At 38.0% G+C, this 25,887-nt stretch overlaps 1 protein-coding gene across 3 annotated transcripts; it reads right to left on the bottom strand.

Annotated features, from left to right (window-relative positions):
* Window positions 1-110: 110 nt before the first annotated feature.
* LOC135083777 (facilitated trehalose transporter Tret1-2 homolog) lies at window positions 111-23,122 on the bottom strand. Of its 3 annotated transcripts, none has more exons than XM_063978526.1 (9): window positions 23,041-23,122; window positions 6,075-6,224; window positions 5,331-5,447; window positions 4,750-4,831; window positions 4,194-4,384; window positions 3,338-3,577; window positions 2,119-2,261; window positions 1,501-1,612; window positions 111-429 (listed from the first exon to the last, which is right to left on the bottom strand). In XM_063978526.1, exons 2-9 carry the CDS (start codon window positions 6,106-6,108, stop codon window positions 161-163), a joined length of 1,188 nt encoding a protein of 395 aa, XP_063834596.1. In that variant the 5' UTR covers window positions 6,109-6,224; window positions 23,041-23,122; the 3' UTR covers window positions 111-160. The 3 variants fall into 3 exon arrangements, with proteins under 3 accessions (XP_063834596.1, XP_063834597.1, XP_063834595.1); XM_063978527.1 differs by having other exon boundaries at window positions 23,030-23,106; XM_063978525.1 differs by lacking the exon at window positions 23,041-23,122 and adding an exon at window positions 7,261-7,442.
* Window positions 23,123-25,887: the final 2,765 nt, after the last annotated feature.

Genomic DNA, 25,887 nt, shown 5'->3' with positions numbered 1-25,887 from the left:
AATTACGCGCGAGCGATAAGGATGGGTAGCTAGGGGTCATTGGACAAAATTCTACGTGCTCACGGAACAGGCTTTAAATGCCCACACAATGCGGGACTAAAACAAATTAGAATGGCACAATGACTTTATTAAACACTTACATTTACACACTTTTATTTAATCACCTACCCAACATCTTTTGCACCTCGATTAAACTCTTTCCCTTCGTCTCAGGGACGAAGAATATCGTAAAAACAAACGCAACAAAGCACACCATACTGAAGATGATGATGGCGACGTATATTCCGACGCTGGTGATGATGTAACCGAAGCTCATCACGGTGATCACTCCAGCGAAGTAAGAGGAGGACATCACGATGGAAGATCCTGCGCTCCGCACGTTCATCTCAAACATCTCTCCCATCAATGCGGAAGGGAGAGATCCGAACCCTGCAAGAAAATATTTGGCTCTATAAGGCAACGGGACTATTCCCATCTTTCATTCCCACCGCTGCAACTCCTGTGTAGCCAGGATCTACAGCTTGATCGCCAATAAAAACCCAACCAGTGAAGGTCAAGTTTGTTTCGGGGAAAGTTAAACTGTCATTGGACCCGCAACGAAATTAGGACCAACCGCAGAAGAACACAGGAGGAGTTCGAAGTTAAGATTCGACTTCCCTCCATTGTCTCTTAAGGCAAGTGTTGATTTATTTTTGATCTTCATCATGATCGCCCGGCAAGCAAAGGTCGTGAGTTCGATTCGATTATGCAATTCGATTTTTTCAAGTCCATGATCATCGTCAGGTTATATAGTTTTTGCAGGAGCACGCCCCTAATCTAATCTACCAGAGAAAATTATAGGATCCTACTTTCCACGATGGCCAGTAGACGGGTTGAGAAGGCCTGAGGGCTGAGTGTGAGTTTTATCAAACGACCTAAATTTTAGTTTCTGAACGTTTCCGCTAGGGGCGCTGTACAATCTGTCAAACCTACATTTAATGTCCTTTTTTTACGCGGTCACTAGGTGAGGACGGATGATGTAAATTCAGATTCAGCCTTCTGATGTTAGCATATCCGTTTGTTATTATTTTGTCCCTCTATCTTTTACAATCATCGTTTTTATTCGCAACGAAATCCATGGGAAGAGTGAGTGAGGCACCGATGGTGGCGAGGGCTAAACCATTGTTCTATTGTCTACATAAAGTAGCTAACAATGACCAATTTGAAAATCTATATAATATAAAAGAAAGTCGTGTTAGTTACTCCACTTATAACTCAAGAACGGCTGAACCGATTTAGCTGAAAATTGTCAGGGAGATAGTTTAGAGCCAGGAGAAGGACATAGGATACTTTTTATCCCGTTCGAAATAAAAAAAAAGTCTGCTTATTTATTGCCATTAAGGCGGAACCAAGTTCGCCGGGTCAGCTAGTTATAAATAACTTGAAAAAATCGAACTGCCTAAGGTGGGAATTGAACCCACGAACAACAATGACCAGTTCTATAAAACTAGTAGAACTTACCGAAAGTGTACGTAAAGCAGTAAATAATGAACACCACCAACGGCATCCATTGTATTTGAGCTATTACTGGATGTCCAATGTCATACAGATACAGGTAGATAGCGAGGGCCAACTGAAAGGAAAAAATACTTTACTTTATTAAACTGAAGATATACTGAGTTTCTTTTAGCCTAGGCGCAGACCACCGATTTTTAGTCGGCCAATAGTTGGGCCCAATTCTAATTAGTATGAAGAATCAATCGGTGTAATGTGCGCACTTCCATACATGCCCATACTGATTAACTGCCCGACTAAACTATCGACTGACGAAAAATCGGTGGTCTGCGCCTAGGCTAAAGGCATACCGTATTAACTGCGAATGAGATATGAAAAACAAAACCAGAGCAAAATCACTTCAAATTCTCTCAAGAAAGCCTTCGCAGAAAAATGTCATCATACTTTTACTGAACTCAGGGGACACATTTAAGCAAATAAATATAAAATAATTTCTATCGTGCGCTTATTTGCTTCTGCCAAAGGCCTCCTTCAAGAATATCCACAGCGATCGGATGGAGATGCCCGAATTAAGGTCTAGGAATTCTCTATCAATCATCATAACAATAAAATAAAACTACATACTAAGCTCAATCCAGCAAGACTTGTGGAAATCATCAGCAGGATCCTCCTCCCACACCTCTCGATGAATACAGGCGTTATTATCCCCGACAACACCTGGACTACACCGATTATGATGGTGCCGATGAATGGGGTTACCGATGACCCTGAAAGACATGTCGCCAAATAAATAAAAATAAAACGAAATAATATCCGCAGGAGAACCAAAGTGACCAACAAAGCTCGCAGAATTGCTAAAATCAAGTGACAGTGGGCGGGGCACATAGCTCGTAGAGACGATGGCCGTTGGCGCAGAAAAGTTATCTAGTGACAACCACGAGCCGGAAGACATAGGGTGGGCAGGCCTCCTACTAGGTGCACCGACGATCAGGTGAAGGTCGCGGGAAGAACCTGGATGCGGGCAGCGCAGGACCGGTTGTTATGAAAAGCCTTGGGGGAGGCCTTTGTCCAGCTGTGGACGTCATTTGGCTGAAACGAAATAACCACAATCTTCTTTTTACTCGAAGGTAAAGAATACTGTAGAAAGTATGAGTCTTTAAATTTAGGTAGATAACTAAAAATATATCAATCAATACATAAGATCAGTAGAGTAAAGGTTAATGTGTCTTGAAAATAGAGCGGTTTTGTTTACTATATGCGATAACATATCACCGAAATTTAATTCTGGGGTAACTACATTATAATTCATTTACTAGATAGTAGATAGATATTTCTTGACCCTGTCTTTTATTACATAGTCTCATTAGGACACCAATAAACAAAATTATATTCCACAATATTTGGTATAGATCGTTTCATCATCCACAAAGACGCACCCCACCATTCTTCCGCTAATGCTTGAGTGTTATCGGTACACGCTAAATTATCCACGAGTGCACACGCACACTATATAATAACGCTCGGACTGCTCGGGAAAAACTCCCCGCACCCCGCGCTTCCCTCGATCAAAAATTGGTGGGGCGCGTCTTCGTGGATGACACGATCTATATGGCCGTTTCGTTATCTTCACATTATGGGCGTAAGGTAAAAAAATATTCAATGTTCATTACTTTTACAAAATAGCTCTTGTAGACAAAACGGCCAAGCGACAGATTTTTTCGTGTGTTTCTGTTAAAACAGTTTACTAAAGTTTTACCTAGGTACGAAGTGAAAAATTCACTGTGTGGTTGGTTTGGATTTATTGTTATTGAGTTATATTGGATGTCTAATTTTATTAATATACCTGCCATTTCAAAAACCATTGTAGTATACGCCCCCATGATGATGGGCCCGCTAAATTGCACCAACATGTTCAATATGACAGTTATCATCAAGGCTTTTCTATTACACTTCACCGTGAAGAGTGCCTTCCATTTTTGCTTAGTCATGCTTTCTTGAACTTCTGTTTTTAGCTGTGATATTTTCTCTGCATCTTCTTTTCTGTTTAACGATATTAGAACTGCTTTGGCTTCTTTTTCACGATCTGTAATGTTGTTGGAAAGCTTAAAATGAAACTATTCTCATAGTTCCTAATACTATTTGCTACACTTGTGTAGGAGATTGACATATTTCTGTGAAAGTAGGTACTCTTCTTGACTGTCATTGGAACTGTTACAAAAATCAAAGCAAATTAAGAGGAGTTTGAAGGTAAAGTTTGTCTTCCCTCCAGTTGGAAGGTAAACAACACAAGTAGATTGATAGATAGGTAGAACGTACTTTATTGTATGTAGGTACACTGCAGAAGTTAAGAAAAGAAAGAAATACACAAAAGAAAGAGCGATTGAAATACAGAAAAGAAGACTAATCTACAATCAAGAAAATATTGATTGTACGGTGTGATTGTACGAGTAAACCAATCCATTGTAGATAATAGTCTTAAAATGATCATTGGCTTGGCTAATGCTTTGTGAAATGACATCCTCAAAAAAATTATAAAACTATTCTTCCGGGTATGCCACCCGGAAGAAATAGCCAGACAGGTGTAATTGTACGGATTAAAAGATTAAGATAACGCTTAAAATACACATAATCATAGACTTCGGGTGTCTGATTATCTTTAGGATGGTAATTTATCTGCTTACCAACATTAGAAGACTCACCTTGTATAATATGGTAAATTGGTGTTTCCGGGGCGCATAAAATGCCTCCAAGGAAAACTATTCCTATAGCCATGGGCAGGTAGTTGACTGCCTGGTACGACATATACCCTCCAGTAGTATATGCTAAAAGGAACCCTATATTGACATATACCGCAGCTGTTCCTAGCAGCGTTCCTCGAATTTCTGTAGACCTGGAAACAGTTGAAAAATCCTTTAATTTCTATTGGTAGACTTTTTAAGGTAACAAGGTAAGGTAGGTAGACCGATGATCTGGTGAAGGTCGCGGGAAGTGCCAAGATGCGGGCAGCGCTGGACCGGGCGTTGGAAATCCTTGGGGCCTTTGTCCAGCAGTGGACGTCGTTTCGCAGAAACGAACGAATGAGGGACCGAATTAAGGAAGGGACATCCTAATTCCACATATAACATTGGCCAGTGCTGAGAACAAGCAGCACTTAAATGAACGAAAGACGAACTTAATGCCTCTTGGCATTTTTCTCCAGTTAAACTTAGTTTCATCTTATTTTTACTAACTAAAGACCTTATCAAAGATACTTACGCAATTTCTCCAATGTAAACAAAACTGAGGGTGTAGAGCATGGCTATAAAGACTCCTGTGAACACTCTAAAAACCAATAGCCCTGGAAGAAATAAATAAGAAGTAATAAAAAAATTAGTAATTATGGTAACACACTGTTTTAATTGGGGGCACTTAAAAATTGCTCCTTATGGTAACACATGTTTTTTATAGGGGTCACTTAAAAATTAGAGACTGATGGTGAAAACGGGCATCAATCTCCTTCACCACGTCGCACCCCCGTCTTTCCTCTGATCCGCTCGTTTCTCTTGCGATCTTGTAGATAAACACCAAGCTTCTGTCTTTCCATTGCTCTTTGTGCAACGCGGAGTCTCTCAGCAGACTTTTCTGTCAGCGTCGTGTAATTCCATATACTTATCTTTATTGAAGTTAATATTTTATGTTTTAAATACGCCATCGCCGGCGCGATCTTAGGCCAACGCAATGCCAGGTCGCGCGGACTGCCATGGGTCGCGCGACCTGTCATTGGCCTATGATCACGCCGACGATGGCGGTCTGCACGCATTGGTGTGGTTGAAGCTTAAATGAACATTGTAATTTACCTGCTATGGACTTTATGAGAGCAGTACCAAGATATGACAAAGAGTAGCCCAGACCCCCTACAATCAAGTACGGCTTGCGACCCAATGTGTTGGAGATACTGCTGAAAGCAATTGCACCTGGAATGTAAAATTTAAATTCACTGTCATCATATTCTCAGCTTGCCAAATGTTTGTCTCGAGGCTCTGCACTGGTAGAACAAAAGAATCTTGAGGCATATAATAACTACTTAAGAGAATCGAATTGTAAACACAAATTTTTTAGGCCACACAAATATGGATATTCTGATTTTGATCAGATCATTTAATCTCCACTGTAGGAGCACAACCTTCTAATCCTTCAGCTCTGAGGATCTTGCTCCTGCAATGGATATAGATCGTTTCATCCACGAAGACGCGCCCCATCTTTCTTCCGCTAATGTTTGAGTGTTATAGGTACACGCTAAATTATCCATTAGTGCACACGCACACTACAATAATGAAGCTCGGATTGCTCGGATCAAACTCCCTGCACCCCGCGCTTCCCTCGACCAAAAATTGATGTAATGATCTATACTATCTATGACAGGGTATTCTAAAAGCAACATTGGATTATTATTCTTCCCAAAGTTTTACTAATGTTACATTTACATTTTATATAGGTACCTAACGGTTTTCAATATTTTGCAACATAAGAAGCCATGATGAAATCTCTCTATAATTTCAGGAATATCCATAGGATATTCTGTATAATATAAATATAATTACCCACAGCAGCGCCAAGAACTGTGGAAGACACCATCCAGTTGACTTCCAGGTCGCTTGGCGCCTCTGGGAACTGATCAGGGTCTCTGAGCTTTGCAACTATCTGCGCTGGCCATCCTGCTGTGTAGCCAAACAAAATCTGGCCTAGACTTGCTGAAATGATAGAATCATCTTTAATACAGGTTTTGGATACCTACAAAGTGGACCGACGACATCGTAAAGGTAGCAGGGAAGCGCTGGACGCTGGCCGCTACCAATCGATCAACGTGGAAAGCATTGGGGGAGGCCTATGTTCAGCAGTGGACGTCCTATGGCTGAAATGATGATGATGACAGGTTTTGGAATATGCTGGTATGTAATAAGCAACTCGGATCATCATCATTTTAGTGCTTCATGAGTTCATGACCAAAGAGCTCTAAGGGGACCCTAAGTTTACATCTGGCCATGGTGTAGATATTTCTCATTTTCGAAAGGGTTTACCTTTACAGTCATCTGTCTCCTGCTTTGCAACGGAGGGAACCTAATTGTGGTGGGATAAATCCTGTATTATGCTTATGCTCATAGCAGACTTATCATCAACTCGGGAAGGGTTCAACACCGTATCGCCTATCGCGAACTACTGTCATCCAATGCTGTCATCGCCTTTCGCGCGCTGTCAATCGCGAGGCGAGGCGTTAGACTAGGCGCAGACCACCGATTTTTAGTTGGCCGATAGTTGTGCCCGATTTGAAATTGTATGTACAATCGGCCCAATCGAATCGGTGTAATGTGCGCACTTCCATACATGCCCATACTGATCAACTGCCCGACTAAACTATCATCCTACGAAAAATCGATGGTCTGCGCCTAGGCTTATCTAACGTTACCAAAACATTACGGTGTGGATAAGTGTGCGTTGCAGTATGGAGTTTCATACAAAGAATACTGACCGCCTCGAGTTGATACGGTTACGATCCCTTTCCGGGTAGATAAATGTGCGACGTCCTTTATGCGTACATTGCAAGAAGAAAGCAAAATAAATCCACACTTGTAGCTAAGTTTTGACAATTTACTCAATGTGAATTTGTTTAAATCTCCTCAATTTTATCACAAGTAGTTGTCACATCTTTTGATGGTCTAGGTCTTATTTATTTACTTTTAACTCGCTTTTGCTCTTTATATATTTTGATTTTAATAATAACAAACTTACCAAAGAAGCAGAACAGATACTGTTTCCTGTAAATCTTCATTGTTTTATGCACAATATTTAATTAAAGAAAGAAAAAATATTTAGTTTAAAACCATCAGAAAATTATAAGAATGTAGTTAACTCCAAGTCTTTTAGTAAAAATGTTAGTCAAATTTTAACAAATAAAACGTAGTTTGCTATGATGTAGCCAGTAACACTGATTACAATTAATGTTATTGTACTAACTAAACATGCATTATCATTAGTACTATAATAATTGTATGAAAACTCAGTAATTCTAGGCTAAGATAAAGATAAAGATTAACACATACTTTGTTCAGGTTTAATAGACCTATATCAGATTGTTTTCTTACGACAATCTATTGTACCTATTATGAGAATGTATTTTTAGATTTTTACTTCTAAATAGCTGAATTATATTTGATGAAATCTTGGACTTGGAAAAAAGGCATAAAGGACAGGTTATATTTCAGGGAAATTCAAAGAATCTTCACTTAACCAAAGTTTATCTGTGATGAACGTCACTTAAAACTGTCAATCGGTAGGTATTAACATAATTTAAAAGAAGCTGTCCCCTTCAGGCGACATGTAAGAAAAAAATTATAAATCAATAATATGTAGCCATGTGGAAATCCGTGGATAAGCCCTTGATCAGTATAGTATTTTATTGAAACGAAGAAACTAAACTAGAAGTAGGTACACAGAAATTAATAACGCCTGTATTCATAAACATTACTATGAGGACTCACAGTGCGCGTGGACGCACAGGGTGACATAAGAACCAATCACAGAGCTCTATTCAACGCTGTGCCACAAGCTGTGCATTCGATTTGCTGCTTCACATAAACAAGCATCATTTGTGAATACGAGCGTAAAAGACTTACTTACTCATTAATAATATCACAAATGGGTTAAATTAGACCATGTTAGTGTATAAGGTTAAATTTATCTACAGTTGATCTTTTGCTAATCTGTACGGATTTTCTTGAACAACGTTTGCATTAAGTGCTAAAGTAAACAGTTTTAAATGCCTTGTGCATTTAAGTCAATGTTATGGAACGCGGAAACCTTCGCGTGGAAAGACCTGCCATGTGGCTAAAGTAAAAGCGCTTTCTAAAAGCCTATTTGCGGGAAATAAAATATGACTGTGATGACTTTTTAAAAGTTATGTTCGTATCAGAGATCGAATTGCTTGACCAGATTCAATATTATGTAGTTACTAGCTTTTGCCCGCGGCTTCACCTGCGTGAAATTTAGTTTGTCACAGATCGTCATAAATTATAGCCTATAATTATGTTATTCTGGGTTATAAACAATAATACTGTAAAGTTTCATGAAAATCCGTTCAGTAGTTTTTGCGTGAAAGAGTAACAAACATACAGACATCCACACAAACTTTCGCATCTATAATATTAGTAGGATTAGATAGAAACATTTAATTGGTTGAATATTAAATATTTTTTGTTAAAGTTTGTATCTAATGGTGCGACATTGTCATCTTGACAAAGCTCCATAAATAAAGAGAAAAAAAATTTTTTTTTGTTATGGTAGAAGGATCACAAAATAATCCCTATGGGTCGAAGTGCAGTATGCTAATCAACGTCAATGGTTTCTAGATGGGCCGGTTGATTGCGGCCTGCAGGGTCTTCCTGCAACCTTTATAATATCATCCGTACACTTTGTGGGTGGACGTCCCACGATGCGCTTGCCGGTACGTGGCCTTCACTCCAGAACCTTGCTGCCCCATCGGCCGTCAGTTCTGCGTACTATGTGCCCTGCCCATTGCCACTTCAGCTTGCTAACCGTCGGACTATCTCAGCGAGTAGCCTTAATTTAGATAAGATAAGCAATGTCAAAACTAGGCTAGACTAATTTAATATGTGCTAAAACCTTAGCAAAAAGACTCAGATTATGGAATTTACAACTGTCAAACCATATGCGATCTCCAACCGTAGAAACTGGTATTTTTATGGAGTTTGACAGACTTTTGACATTAGTTAAAGTTAAAGTAAGATGGTGCAACCCAGCCTAAATGCTTAATAACTAAAGAAACCGTAAAATATTTTCCATTTTTATGAAGTTTGACAAAAATTACTCCAGGAAAATCTGGAAATACCTATGTATGTACATACCGCAATTCATTTATTCCAGAATATTCCAGAGGGATGTATTCTACAATACTAACTATGATTATGGTGTAAAATAGTAGTAATTAAAGTATCTAAATATCTATAAACTCCCAACGATTCTGCGTCTTTGCCTCGTCACTGTCCCCAACACGATCCGATCCCGCACCTCACCATAAAGTTTTGTAATTAGCCAATCCTGCGCATTAACATAATCCCGCACGTTCCATTGGCCGTACAAAACTTGCTGCCAACTTTGATTGCCAATCAGAGTTCCAAGTTGCACAATGCGGCGTAAAGCGATCTGTCAGATCAGGGACTTAGGGGTTATCTACACTATGGTGTAAAGGACAGGGCACAGGGTGTAAGGGAAAAAGAAAACATTAAATAAGTTATACGGGACTATTCCCATCTCTCGTTCCAACCGCTGCAACTCCTGTGTAGCCAGGATCTACAGCTTGACTGCCAATAAAAACCCAACCAGTGAAGGCCAAATTTGTCGCGGAGTAAAGTTATAATAAATAAGATGCTAATATAAGGAGAGCACTCAGGGGTGTGAAGTAACATTGATGATACGTTTTAGCCAAATGATGTCCACTGCTGGAAAAAGGCTGGATTTCTACAACGATCGGTCCTGCGCTACCCGCTTCCAAGCAGGTAGGACTTTCCGCGACCTTCACCACCACCTTAAGACGCTGACTTGCAAAACACTTAAACATTGATCGTCACCATCCTTATCACCAGTTCATTTATTATCTACTATTGGAACACGAAACTCTTCAATTTTCCAGAGGCAAATGGAGGATTTGGTCTGTGTTCCCAACGCCCCCCAGAAGGCTTGGGGTGGTGACAATATTGACAAAAAATGAAGCAAATAAGAAAAAAAATGACTAAATTAGTGAGAAGTATTCGACTACGAGTATAATAAGTCCAGTTCGGCAAACTTACTGACCGATTCCCATCCTTCATTGATTGTCAATCTAGTTTTTGTAGTCTATTCCATGACTTCCATTGGCTGAAATGATGCCTAATTCTAAACTTAGCAGGCCCGCTGCTTTTCCTAATATTTATTAATGCAGAACAAGGCAGTTATTTGACCGCAGTCGCACCTGATGTTATGTGAGATGCAGTCTGGGATGGTATTTGCTCTGTAAGTGCCTATTCACTTTCATCATCATTATTTAGAATCTAAACAAAATCTTGTTAATCTTGTTGGACCGAATACTATTCCCTCTCGTAGTCTGTGTCTAACCAAAAAATGGCAATCCAAAGCAATCTTCCGTGAAATTGTCCGCTATTGGTTTTCTGCGCCGGACTCGGCCAAAACGAATGTACACTTTGGTTCGTAAACAAACAATTTTTTGTGTAGCTTCATCAGGATTTGGAATGTATCCTCGTTTTTATGGGACAGTTTAAGTTTTAGTTACAAAAAACCGTTAATTGTTTCAAGGGTCTGAAAGCACGTTACACTTAAGTATCTTATACTTAGGTCTAGTATTAGACTAGATTGGTGGACGAGGACCGAGTACCAGAACGTTTTTGTGGTCAAATGGTAGGTGATAAATAAGAATTTGACTGTCTCGATCAGCAAGTCCAGGGTTCTTTTCTGGTTGGGTACTATTTGGCTAGAATTTTACAATTTTGTAAAAGCCATTTGATTCTGCTTTCATTTTCAACGCATACTTATTCTACGATTTTTTTAGAATCTCAATTGATTATGAACATATTATTATCTCACAAAAGGCATGAAAAATTCAAAATGCACCTATATCTTACCTTTAATATTTACACCTACTTCATAAAACATTCTAAATCATTCTCTCGAAACAGACAATAAAATATAAACATAAATGATCAAGGTATTCTATCTTGACGAAACAGTATCGAACTCCGAAATTCGAGTTAATAGAAGTGTTGGAAGTCGATCATTCCGATTATGCGAAAAGTTAGAACATTAATGAAGTTACAATCGAATTGAATAGAATGGAGACCCTCCATCGATATTGGCAATAGCGATCCATTTCACGAGACACTGCCTCCCGATCGCAGTTGAGACTTTCTAGACAAGTAGAGTGACATTGCATTTGATGAATTTTGCTAGGACACATTTTTCCTGTGTAGCCAGGATCTACAGCTTGACGGCCAATAAAAACCCAACCAGTGAAGGTCAAGTTTACCTCGGACGAAAGTTAACTGTCATTGGACCCGCAACGAAATTAATCAGAAGAACATAGGAGGTCATTCTATAATTCGTTTCAGCCAAATGACGTCCACTGCTGGACAAAGGCCTCCCCCAAGGCTTTTTATAATGAATAGTCCTGCGCTGCCCGCATCCAGGTTCTTCCCGCGAACTTTAACCAGATCGTCGGTCCACAGTAGGAGGCCTGCCCATGCTATATTTTCCAGCCCGTGGTCGCCACTCGAAAACTTTTCTGCTCCAGCGGCCATCAGCTCTACGATCTACGTATGTTCGGGACATTTACCCTAAATCATGGTTACTTTACATGAAGACGTGTAGACTGTCAACAGCCTGGGGGATGTAAACAATATTGAAATTGTGCAACTCACAACGATTGAAATGTGAGAAAGGTTATGTCTTGTCACTTGATAGAAATGTATCTATGCTACCTAATATTATAAAGGTGAAGAGTTTGTTTGTTTGAAAGCGCTAATCTCAGGAACTAAGTACTGGTCCGATTTGAAAAAACATTTTTGTGTTAGATAGCCCATTTACATAGGCTACATTGTAACATTACCGTACAGCCAATAGGGGCGAAGCAGCAAAGAAAAATGTTGCAAATACGGAAAATAATAATGCTATTTTCACGCGTTCGAAGTCACGGGGGTCGAGCGCAGCGTGAGACGTCCACAAAGTGGACAGACGACCTCATAAAGGTAGCAGGCAGGCACTGGATGCAGCAGGCCGCTACCAACCGGTCATTATAGAAATCATTGGGGGAATCTTGTTCAGTCGTGGACGTCCTGTGGCTGAAATGATAATGATGACGAAGGAACGATTAACGATCGGAGTTCTTCTACAGTAGGGACTAAATGACCCGTTGATGATGATCATGATAAAGAAGACAATGTAAAACAACCAATCAACGTTGATACTAGGAAAAGACGAATACATTTTCGTATAAACAATGTTTCTAGTTTGCAACAGTTTCTATTTTGTTAGTCAAATGAGTCAGTTCACCTTGTTGTTTCTGAATTGAGAATTAGTTATAATTTTGACTGGTCTATTCATAATTTTAAAGTGTTTTACATCTACTTATTTCCTTTACCCAGATTATGTTTACAATTTCATGAATTTTCATTTTATTGCACGAAAGTAGATGTTTTTTTCTAAATCAGTTACTTCAATGAAGGTATGGATTATAAATTAACATCTTTTTAGCTATTGGATGTTTTGTCACTTTTTTACGTACCTGCTACCTATTTTGATTTGTCTGCATTGAAAAGAGTTAAGTTAATTTTAGTTTTCATGCGACTGTTTTAGTTTTTAGGAACAAGAGAGCTAGTTCACTACAGTGTGACAACTGAAACTAGATTCAAAACTTAGTTAATTTCAGATTCACATGAATCTTTTCCAATCTAGATTGTAATTGATCCTCTATTAATAGGCTGGGTAAAAGGCCTAGCATTTTAAGCCTTGGGTCGAGAGAGGTATTCTTGCAGACTTTTAGGGCTTACGGACCAATTTCAGACGTCTGGTGCCTAGGTCATGTAATATTCATTGTTGACTGGTTTCAGAGTTTAAATGATTTATGTCTTTTCACTATCAAATGCGCCATCTTTCGATAAAATTTTCTTCAAGATACATTAGATTGGTACGAAAATAGCACATACTGCAACTAATTTGATGTTGCAAGGGTGATATGGCGACGATTTTTTCCTTAACAGTAAAATTGTGAGTTAGTTAGATTACAATCTAACCTAATAGACTAAGAGCTAGTGAACGCCAGACCTACGTCATTTTACAAAAGTTGAAAGTTTGTCAGCGTATGCTCCCAATAGAGGATAGAATGTTGTTTCCACATCAGCCAGACAGTTTCGACAATTCCGACTCCTTGCCAGACAGTTTTTTTAGGATAGCTGCCAAAGCCACGATGACCCAAACTTCATGATTCACCAACATTCTATCCTATAATGGGAGCATACGCTGACAAACTTTCAGCTTTTATAAAATGACGTAGGTCTGGCGTTCACCAGCTCTTAGTCTATAACCTAACACATTGTTTTATAAACAGACGGAGTTTACAATTTCACGTTGACACATACAAATGTTAGAATGTCATGTATTATCCCGACTTACAGGCACGAAAATAAAGCCGAAAAAATAAAAGTAAAACTCAAGATTACATATTTTTATTTGCATTTAATAAAGCACCAACGAAAACAGACGGAGAAGAAAAGCTCAAATCAACTATTAAAGAAAAATAAAAGAGGGTAGGTTTAAAATAAAAATTTTGCTTCTCCAACGCTATCCGTCTTGCGTGAAGCGACGGCGCTAAGATGAATATTAAAGGCTAGGGTTGACAATAATGCGTTTTCGTGCAAATATATTGATTACTCTCTCTATTTCTCTCCCTATTTTTTGGTCGCTCTCTTTCGCTATCTTTCTTTCTCTCCCTATCTTTTGGTCTTCCTCACTATGTCCTCTCTCTCATTTCTCTCCCTGTCTTTCGGTCTCTCTCTTTCGCTATCACCAATCTTCATCTTTCTCTCCCTATTTTTCGGTCACTCTCTTTAGCTATCTTCTCTTTTATTAAGTTTTACTAGCTTTCCGCCCGCGGCTTCGCCCGCGTGGAATTTTGTCTGTCACAGAAAAACTTTATCGCGCGCGTCCCTGTTTCAAAAACCGGGATAAAAACTATCCTATGTTCTTTCCCGGGACTCAAACTATCTCTATGCCAAAGGACATTGTCAGAAATCGCCTAAAAGCCGCCCAAAAACATTAACCCATCATAATTATTTTCTAATTTTTTTAATACATTAAGCACCCTTTCATTCTAATGGACACTTAAGCATTAAAAAATTAAATAAATAAGTCTTTTAACGTTTATTCTATAATACTATTACAACTTCCGGACGTTTTGGTGCGTGGCATGGTCTAAAACCTATCAAGTTCCATAATTTTTGCCGATAAAATCTGTACGAGGCATTACCGTACTTTATTGCTGGGAGTCCATGTATAGTGATGTTCCTGCGGCCATCATAGACAATAAAATATCGATTTTGAAAATAAAATAAATCGATTAAACTGCTTTGAAGACTAGATTTGCGTTAAAAGCTAAAAAGATATTGACACTATTACAAGAAGCTATTTAAAGTGTCCAACTGGTCGAAGGTCGTAAATATAATAAAAATAATTAGGACCATAAACTGATATTCATGGTATCATAACTGTAAAAGTGTCAGAATCCGATGTTGAATCCAATTCCAGTTGAAGTGAGAGAAACATATATCAACCTAGTATAGTTGCCAGTCTCTCATAATCTATGCCAATGAGGGTTTTCGCGATTGAAAAATCCGCCAGATGGCAATACGTAGACGTGAGGTCCAAATGCTGCATGATTGGTTATTTTTGACATGACATTGACAGGTATGTCAAAATCCGCCAATCATGCAGCATTTGGACCTCGCGTCTACGTATTGCCATCTCGCGGATTTTTCAATCGCGAAAACCCTCATTCATAGCACATGAGTATAATACATAATAGACCAAATGAACTTTTATAGATTATGAAAGAGAAGATAAAGGTTTTATTATTTTATTAAAATCTTGCAACGAGGTAGTTTTTCAGTAGAAACCAGCCCCCCTAGACAAAACGCACTTTTTGATCGAATCGAAAATCGAATCCGTCAAAACTCCATACAAAAAAGGGGCTTTTCGACCACTTTTCGACTGGTTTGCGATTATAATTTGCACTTTGTCTAGACCCACAGGATTGGATAATCGCTACAGGCAAGTATCAGAACATTTTATAAATATTTTTAATCGATTATATCCTTGTGAATCGTTTTAATAAATTGTCATTTTACTTTTTCAATTAAAACTTTTTCAATCCCTAGTCTTGTCAAACTGTCATAATGTCAACAAATTATAAATGTCACGTCAGTTGACTCAATTTCAGTCTTCTGTGCGTTTATTGTATTTTTATTTCAATGAAATAGTGCTAAAGGGTTAGTACTAAAAGTGAAAGCCTTTTTTCAGAAGGAAAACCAATGTGGTGCCCTTATTATTCATACTGTTTGAAAGTTACAAGTCAGTGATACAGAGTTGCCGCCATTATAACTCCGTGGTGATACCATACCAAAGAAGAAGTTTTCCTAAACACTTGTGTTATTTTTATATGTGATCAAATAAAAAGGATTAATTCTACTGCTCAAATGGAATAACTTATCCCAAGAGACCGAATATAAAAAAAAACATCTCCATAGAAATTATCACCATCACGAGGATGTGAATTTTTTTTGAGAATTTGATATTGGTCCTGTAAGAAAAGTAGTTGTATTTCAGTAGTAGAATCAACCCTTCTTGTTTCATCAGCAAGAGTAACTATAAAAACGCCCTATAGGTAGGTATTATTAAGCTGAAGAGTTTGTTTAGTGTCAAAGACTGTCACACAGTGTAACTTAAATTGGCATATTATGATAATGAACATAAAAACTTAAATAAATATTTATGTTAATATTTTTTCTATTTATTTATTTTCCCAAAGCTTCACAGTGACAGCTGAAACAGCAATACTGTTGTAAAACTAAACTTAGAACAAACTGTTACAAATATTTTACAAATTAAAATAAAACCGCATGTTGCTTTACTTTCTCGTATAGGTAATAAATGTAATTAATGGCTAGATTATTAATGTTACTTTGTTACCCTCAATAGTGAGGAGATCTTACAAAATGGTAACCCTGATTTTCATTGTCATTCAAGTGCTCTTTCTTCGCATAGGCTTCTGTGATTTGGCCAAGGGCCACACACATTGCGATAACATTATGCGACATTGATTTGACAGCAGCGGAGTGAAGTCTTGCGACTATGCAAAATGATACCCTGTAATCGTAGCGCATATAGACAGACGGGGCGGGGCACATAGCTCGTAGAGCTGATGGCCGCTGGGGCAGGAAAGTTCTTGAGTGGCGACCACGAGCCGAAAGACGTAGCGTGGGCAGGCCTCCCACTAGGTGGACCGACGATCTGGTGAAGGTCGCGGGAGGTGCCTGTATGCGAGCGGTGCAGGATCGGTCTTCGTGGAAATCCTTGGGGGAGGCCTTTGTCCAGCAGTGGACGTCTTTTCGGCTGAAACGAACGAACGAACGATACGTATTACCACTATATACCAGACATTACTATTTATTGTATACTCGCCGGTTTACACGTAGGAGCACGCGCGTTACAGCTTCGGCCTTGCATTATTATAAGATCTTGTTCCGCCATTTTTCGAACTTCCTCCGTGAGGATATCCCTGCCGAATTCTATGATAAACCTATCAAAAGTCATATTCTGCAATGTCAAAATTAATTTGCCGAAATTCGCCGAGCCAGCTATGTCAAATAATATTATTAGGTGTCAAACAGGATACGTTCAGAAATTAATATTACGATTTTAAAGATAAGACAAGACAACTTTTTATTGACGAAGTTGCTGGGACAGCTAGAAACTATTTTTTTTCCGGCACTTTAAGAAAATAATAAATGAATGAAAACGCAGCGTGGGACGTCCACCCACAAGGTGGACCGACGACCTGATAAAGGTAGCGGGAAGGCGCTGGATGCAGGCCGCTACCAACCGTGCGATGTGGAAGTCATTGGGGGAGGCCTATGTTCTGTAGTGGACGTCCTGTGGCTGAAATGATGATGATGATGATGAAATGAATGAAAATGACAAATCTTCGAACGTGTATAATACCGTGCCAAAGTAATCATATAATTTTGGCACCTTAATAACTATTGCCGTTTTTGTTGTAAAGATCATGCAGCGCTACTTGCGGATATTATTGGAAAGAAAACTATGTAGGCTCTAGATCTGAAGCCGCTTTAACGAACACGAAGTGCTCATACAATGCGGCGTATTTTCTTCCAGTCTTTAGTCAGGACTTTAGTCGAATTAAAACCCCGGTTGAACGTGATATAGCCGCACTAGAATACGGTGCTTTTTGCATAATCGCAAGACTTCGTTCCAGTGTCGACCGAATGTTATCACGATGTATGTGGCCCAGGGGTTACTGTAGCCGCTAAGGTTTGAAACTTCTTGCTTAAAATATTGTAGTCTCTGGCATAGACTACGACGGTAGTCATGGAGATAGGAGTTTGTTATCTCGTGTCAGATGTAAATGGTGAAAAGAAAACCCATGATTCGTGTTATTTTTATGCAATATGTAGGTATTTTATAAAAGTGGAACCCCGAGTGATCTCCAAAACCCATTCTATTATTATATACGATTCGACTTCGATATCTATAATACAATAGGAGTTTATTTCATGTGTCAGATGACAAGGGTGGAAACAACCTACGATTCATGTTGTTTATTTACGTGCAATATGTGGGCATATTATAAAAGTGGAATGCCAAGTTGTATTTCTAAAACTTGTTCTATTATTTTATACTATTTGGCTGCGACTCGGCGTGACGACAATACAAAACATTTTTCGCGAATCGGTGTTCATACATTCACACAATACATTAGACGCCATGTTGTCATAAACGACATATTATAAAATCGCTGTGATTTAATATTCTTATTCATTAATTTTATGGCAAGTGTCCATCAGGAATCATTGTTCTTACACACAGAATCGTATTATTTCGCTTTCGGGTAGTAATATGTCAAAATTGTTGGTTCTTAGGCGAACAATGTATGGAGAACGAACATTGTCCATTTCATCAAAATCGGTTGCGAGGTTTAAGCGGGAAAGCGTAACAGACAGACAGACAGACAGACAGACAGACAGACAGACAGAGTTACTTTCGCATTTATAATATTAGTTGGGATTGGGATTATCTCCCTAATTTCGCTCTCTCTCTTTCTTTGTGTCTTTGTAATTCGCTCTCTCTCTCTTAAAAAGCTGCTGTCTGCATTTGAACGAGCCGGTATTCAAATGTGGTTTTTCACCCTATCATCATCATCTCAGCCATAGGACGTCCACTGCTGAACATAGGCCTCCCCCAATGTTTTCCATGCTGCCCGGTTGGGTAGCGGCCTGCATCCTGGTTTTTCACCCAAAAATTAAGAAAATATTGTTAATAGACTCAAATTCACAGTATTTTTTTCTAAAGTTCAATTCCTGGAGCTTATCGAGTCCCATTAGGACTTTAAAACTTTCGGCAACTTTAGGTTTTAGAAAAGGCTGTTAAATTCCCTCTCATTATTTTTAAGTGCACTATAATTGAATGGAATTACAGGTTTTAAGTAGTTTTGTACGAATGATAAAAGTTTGAACATCAAATTAAACTAAAGCGATTTTATATTTCTTTCTTATTTCACAGTTAAAGTTTGGAGCACTTGAATTTATACGAGCGTAAAATCGTCTCTTTCTAAACCTAAAAGTATATTTTTAATGAGTAATCCATTAAAAAAAATAGATTCAAGGCGATTGATGTAAATTGCTAGACAGACTATGCAGTGTTAAAACTTCGTCTTCGTTTCAGCCAAATGACGTCCACTGCTGGACAAAGGCCTCCCCCAAGGTTTTCCACAATGAACGGTCCTGCGCTGCCCGCATCCAGGCTCTTCCCGTGACCTTTACCAGATCGTCGGTCCACCTAGTAGGAGGCCTGCCCACGCTACGTCTTCCAGCCCGTGGTCGCCACTCGAGAACTTTCCTGCCCCAACGGCCATCGTCTCTACGAGCTATGTGCCCCGCCCACTGCCACTTGATTTAAACTATAGCTGTACATTACTTGAACACGTGCAAGAAAGAAGAAATTAATGTGTCGCAAGAAAATTTTAGCTGATTGTTTTGGCTACTGGAGAATACACCGTACTTGTCTTATTAATTTGGCCATGTGGTACCGGTTGCGTATTTTGTCTGCTGTGCGTCTTGCTCCTTCAGTGAGACTGAATGACCTGACGACGATGATTACCTCTTTTAAGAGATTTAATAAACAAATCAAATTAGTATTGAGCAATAAAATAAAATTGAATAAACAAATGAATTCATCATCATCATCTCAGCCATAGGACGTCCACTGCTGAACATGGCCTATGTTCAGCAGTGAGCATCGAATCAGAAATGAGGAAATCCGTAAACGAACTAAAGTCGCTGACATAGCCCGAAGGATTAGCAAGCTGAAGTGGCAATAGGCATGACGATAACAAAATAAATACAAGAAGGTCGTGATTCTACAGTGGAGACTAAATGACCTCATCATCATCATCATCATCTCAGCCATAGGACGTCCACTGCTGAACATAGGCCTCCCCCAATGCTTTCCATGTTGCCCGGTTGGTAGCGGCCTGCGTCCAGCGCCTTCCTGCTACCTTTATGATGTCATCGGTCCACCTTGTGGGTGGACGTCCCACGCTGCGTTTTCCGGTACGCAACAAATAAATAAATAACAAATAAATTGCGATTCAATAAACAAATGGATTAGGATAAAATAAATATAAATGAATGGTGCCAACCCTAGCTCAGCTAACGTTTAATTTTCACCTCGCTTCCGCTGTATATTGCGTCGCTTTATTACCCCTGCGGCGACACACTTCTGTTTCGCTGGCCCAATCACACTCAGTGTGTATACATCTTTAGCTATGTGACAAAGGTGATTACAACAGAATGCTATAATAATACTGGGTGTAATTTGATGAAAAAAAAATCTTGAACTCGATTTCATGCGTATTTTTGCAGCGAAATGACAGTAGTCATTTCGCTGCAAAAATACGCAAAAATACTAATTTTAATGTCAAATTTTAATCCGTCCAATCCAGACCAAATCTTATAGAGCTAGTAAAAATATTTCCACAGTAACTATACAGGAGCTTGCTCTGTCAACGTCTAGGTGTGGCGTGTAAATAGCCACAGAAAAAATTGCGGGAGAAGAGAAATAATGCGGGGACGGCTGGTGACTTCAAATAACTTAAAAATATAGTCGCATAAAATGAAAACCACCAACCTGCGCATCAGGAGTCAGAGACCAAGCTTCGAGGGTCGATCCGTCGATATTTTTTGCGGTATCAAGTAAATAATCAGCAGTTTCTTGACAGACGTTCAAAACAAAACATTTTACTGTTTGTTGGGAAGTACTTGAATGCGGGGACACCTTACAGCAAACACCCTGTATAATAAATCCATCACGAACAATTTAATAACAATAGGTACTTGCCTGATTTAATAATCATTTCTTTTATATTGTTGATGAGCGAATTTATAAAGGTTAATGTGATTTTTTTTTTACACCAGTGGGCGCGAAAAATCCTTCGTATTGGGGACAGCTGTTGACAGGAAATAAATTGAATAAAAAGAGAGGTTTATTTTATAAGTTTCAATGTTTGTTCTCGCTGACATTCAGGGTTAGGTATATTAAAGTAAATAGCGTGACAGGTCTGCACAGTGGGTTGTATCATGAAGTTTATGAAGCCAAAAACTAGCAGTTTTTTATGTTGAAAAAAATACACAACTTGTTAAGGCAATAGTTTCATTTAAAATTGTTCTCTATTGTTGATATAGCCCTATCTTCGAAATACGTAACAATTTTCCTACAGAGCTTTCAATACTGCCAATAATTTAGAATTTGAAAAATATTGTTGACATTCTTTATTTATTCGCTCAGGCACATTTCAGCACCAAAAAGTTTTAGTTTTGTATATAAGTTTGACCCAGTTTTTAAGGAAACGTCTTCAATAAAGTGGAGTTTTTATTATTACCTAAAGAAATTATTTTTATACCCAAGTAGGTGCTTTCCCCTGTGGATAGTCGTCGTGAATTTTGCTGAAAATAATTTGGTCCCAGTCAAGGTGCAGATGAGCGTGTTTTCTTCTATTTACTTAGGACCGAACCACTCTGCTAGTTACGTAGCCTTTTTCCGAGTAAAGAAAAGAAAGAATATTTTTCACTGAGCTTTTTGAGCAAGTCATATTGAGTAGCTTTTGAAAAGATTATGAAACACAATAGTTCTAATTTATAAAAATTTTACGGATGAAATCATTCGAAATGTAAAAACTCGTGTATTTCTATTTAGTTATTATGTATAACATTAATTAGGACTATATTAGAGTAGGCGCACACCGTTGATTTTTCGTCGGCCGATAGTTTAGTCGGGCACTTGATCAGTATGGGCATGTATGGGAGTGCGCACACTACGCCGATTCGATTTGGCCGATTCTTCATACAAATTAAAATCGGGCACAACTATCGGCCAACTAAAAATCAACGGTGTGCGCCTACTCTTATCAGTAGATAGTTGGGCCCGATTTTAATTTGTATGAAGAATCGGTTGGTGTAATGTGCGCACTTCCATACATGCCCATACTGATTAACTGCCCGAATTAAAAATCGGTGGCCTGCGTCTAGGCTTAAAGTAGACGTAAGAAGAAGAAAAACTATTTTCGAAATTCAACCTTTAGTGGGGTGAGAAAGGGGTCGAAAGATTGTGTGGTAGTCAATCATTTCTTAGGATAGAATAGAAAGCTTATCTTGTAACTATTAAAGACATAAAGCTTTCTGTGATTCAACAAAATACACAAGCGGACAAAGTTGACGATTTTTTTAAGATGTTAGAGGTTACAAACTATGAATTATATTATAAATAACATTTCTCAATTTTCATATTGAAATTGAATTAAGTAAAAATACACATTATTTAAAATAGATAAATTAATTTGTCTTCAATTTCAAAGAAAAACACGTGAGGACAAAATTACTGTAAAATTAAAATTCTTGGAACACCTTTTACATGAATACATATTGGTATAGGCCATTGAACTGTTTTGAAATTAAATATTGACACTCCTTTCGGGTCGCTTTAGGGAAAATTTTCAGGCAGAATGTACAAGTTTAGCGTTTAACTCAGTCAGTCTGAGGTATAGGATGACATGGACATATTATGACGTGACAAAGCATAAATCTGAAGGAGATTTGTACGGCTAGCACGAAAAACTTTCGAGTTCGAATCGTTTGCGTATTCGAATCGCCATCAAAAGATTCAGTACGAAAACTACAACAGCGCCCTTGTGAACGTGTCGTAAAGTGAACATAGTATGAGTATGAGAAATGGTTGCACGAAACTTATTTTGAGAATCAAAATTGACACGTTATCGTTTAGTTCGAAGGTTGAGTATCGAATTTTGTCGAATACGCAAACGATTCGAAGACGAAAGTTGTTCATGCTACAGGTACTGAAGTCTGACGTTTGACGTTACAAAAACGCTCTCCGGTGCCGCGTACCTTAGTATTTTTTGTATATTTATCTTTAATTACTTACCATTAAGTATTTGAGATTCTTTATGAAGTTATAGTTTGTAGTTTGGGTTCAAATCTCAAAATATTTTCTCAGTTATTAACTTAGTTCAATCAGTTGAGGTACGACGAGTAAGTAAATAAAGATGACAAATTTCTCTATACTTTCATTAAATTGTTTTTACTACCCTGTGGAATAAAATTAATCAAATCTATAAAAGCGAAAGGTCACCTACTGACTACTCACTCACTCAACTACAAGTGCTAGCTAGGAGTTTCAAATTTTGCATGGGAGTTTCTTTTAGAACGTAGGTGCTCACTAATAGGGAGTTTTCCAAGGGGGTAAAATTTTGGCCGCTAGTGTTTGTTTAAAGTAAAGGGCACTTTGGCAAATAAGTACCTACTTAATTATTAAGTGCAGGCCATTTATAAGGTTCTATTTTTCATGGAATTTTAATGCAAATAAGTATAAAAGGGTGAATAAATTTGAGTCTTGTTAATTATTAAAATGAGACATTTTCTTAACACAACTCGACAAGCTAAATAATACTTAATATCTTCTCGTCCAATTGTAATACTTAGGCCACAGAATACATAAGGCTGAGTTGCACCACCTAACTTTAACGACAACCGGTGATTTTTGTATGGAATTTGATAGATTTTTGACGTTTGTTATAGTTGAAGTAAGATGGTGCAACCCAGCCTTACAGGATTTTGCAATAAAAATGTTAGTCTGTTAATGTAGGTAGGTATAGTCAGCGTCAAATTTGTGATTACAATTGGAATAAGGTTGTGCTGCCAACTTTTTGGTCACTTTGGGTGTCACGAACTAAGTATTTGATGCTGACTATACTAATTACTGGACGATTTATAACGTAAAAAATATTTTCTGAATCAACACAGCATACTAATATTATTTTACCGTTGCATTTATTTTTAAAATGTCGGCAACAAGTTCGGTAACGAGTGAATTGCAGTTAAAATATTATTATCAAAAAGCGTTTTTAATTTATTTCAAATAAAAATAAAGCGAAGTTTGCTTTGGAAAATGTCCAGACAAGCAATTTCCTTCGTATATACCGACATAAAGTTTTTATTTTACATAGCTAGTATAGTTGTTGTGAGCTTTGAAATATTTTAAAACGATAACTTATTTGAAACACTGTAAAATGAGATTCTGGTTAATATTCTGTTTAAGTCGACTGAAAAATATTTATTTTTTTCACTCTATTCTTTATATAATAACTATGATATAGAGATCATGTTCCATTTTAGACCAAATAGGAAAAATACTAGTTTTCTTTTTTACTTTACTTGTAAGTATTAAACACAGTTACTATGCTGTGCCTATATGCATATATTTATTCTGAAAAATAACTTGTTGTACGAGTATTTCAGCACCTAAAGGATTGAAGTTTTCCTAACTGGTAACGAACTTTATTAACAAGATAGAGGCAAATAGTTAGTGATAAATTACTTATTATAATATTAATTAATATAAATTAATAGGATAATTAATATTATAGGAAGACGTTGGATGCAGGCCGCTACTAACCGTGCGATATGGAAGTAATTGGGGGAGGCCTATATTCAGCAGTGGACGTCCTATGGCTATAATGATGATGATGAATAAAAATCGTGAAAATCTGTCTGAAAAAGTATCACTATGTTGAATTATGTTCTGATACTTGAATTCCCAATTACCAAATAGCCAACGACGCAAAACTGCGTAGGTATCTACGTTGTTTACATTCGAAGCCTTATGTTTAAGGTTTGAAGCTACGCAGTAGTTAATTGTTTAATTATTTGTCAACAACTCACTCATATAATGTAACGTAGTAGCTCCTTTTGGAGACCTTGTAATTTGTTATATACTGCGTAATTATAACTTCAAATTATATTGATAAACAAACATATTCGGCTGTCATAGTAACCCAGAATCAAAGGCTTAGATTAAAGGAAAATTATTATTTGTGGGCGGAAGACTTAGCCTAACTACCTAACCTAACAACTAGGTATAAATTGAAATAATTGAACTTCATTATTTCAATATTACTTACATGTTAGTTAGTATATTTATCAAACTCTCTTCGGGGCTTAGATATTGCAGAAAGGATTAGCAAACTGAAGTAGCAATCGGAAGGGCACATAGTACCTACGCAGAACTGACGGCCGATGGGGCAGCAAGGTTCTGGAGTGGAGGCCACGTATCGGAAAACACAGCGTGGGACGTCAACCCACAAGTGGACCGACGACCTGATAAAGGTAGGCAGGAAGGCGCTGGATGCAGGCCGCTACCAACCGTGCGATGTGGAAGTCATTGGGGGAGGCCTATGTGGCTGAAATGATGATGATGATTAGTTTTTATGAGTTTTAGACTGTCTTGAAACTCGCATTGAATTTAATCAAAAATCTACAGGAATTTCAACTATAAAAGTATCCTGCACGTACTAGATGCTGCTATTTCTATTGTTAAATATTTATAAAAGTTCCAGTCCTGATATTTGGCGCGTCTGGGAGGGTTCCTACCCCAGGGAGCTTGAATTGGATCAGATCATTCAAATCACGCGCAGGCTACGTTATCTAGTTCTTGAAATTGAAGAGGTAAATGAGAGCCAAGTTTCGTGTTTTTATCAGTTGGATAAAATGTACTATAAAAGTGCTTTTTAAAAGCCCAGTAAAATTGTAGAATATAAATTAATGTAATCAGTGAAAAAAATGTTTTTTTTTCAAAATGTACAGTCGCGGAATGAAAAGGTTCGTCACCTTAGTGTCGGTTTTCGCTTGCACTAGGTACTGTAAGAGTCAAACCTGCCAACATAAAAGTGCAAGAAACAGTGCTGCTAACATTTAAATAAATATTATGACGTTTGCTAACGAATAAGGTTTTGCTTGTTTATTTTTCTATCCCATCAGTGCAATGCAATGATGACATTGACCAATAATAAAATTGACAATAGTTTTTTTTTATTCAATAGAAATAATAATGGCAGGTTGAGCCAACAAGAAGGTTTTAGTTTATCAATCATAATAATCTTTTTGACAAGATTAATCGTCAAACAACTTTGATCTGAATAATTTTGAACTTTACTGA

The sequence above is a fragment of the Ostrinia nubilalis genome, chromosome 24 (genome assembly GCF_963855985.1).
Source record: "Ostrinia nubilalis chromosome 24, ilOstNubi1.1, whole genome shotgun sequence".
Lineage (NCBI taxonomy): Eukaryota > Metazoa > Arthropoda > Insecta > Lepidoptera > Crambidae > Ostrinia > Ostrinia nubilalis.
Note: the sequence above shows the minus strand (reverse complement) of the source record. Positions and strands in the feature narration are given on the sequence as shown.

Excerpts from the sequence above, each read along its gene's own strand:
- LOC135083777 (XM_063978525.1), bottom strand. The coding sequence starts at position 7,300 with ATGAAGATTTACAGGAAACAGTATCTGTTCTGCTTCTTTG. Across the intron at positions 4,832-5,330 it reads TCTCATAAAGTCCATAGCAG|GGCTATTGGTTTTTAGAGTG; the intron begins GTAAATTACAAT and ends TATTTCTTCCAG. Across the intron at positions 3,578-4,193 it reads AATTTACCATATTATACAAG|ATCGTGAAAAAGAAGCCAAA; the intron begins GTGAGTCTTCTA and ends ACAACATTACAG.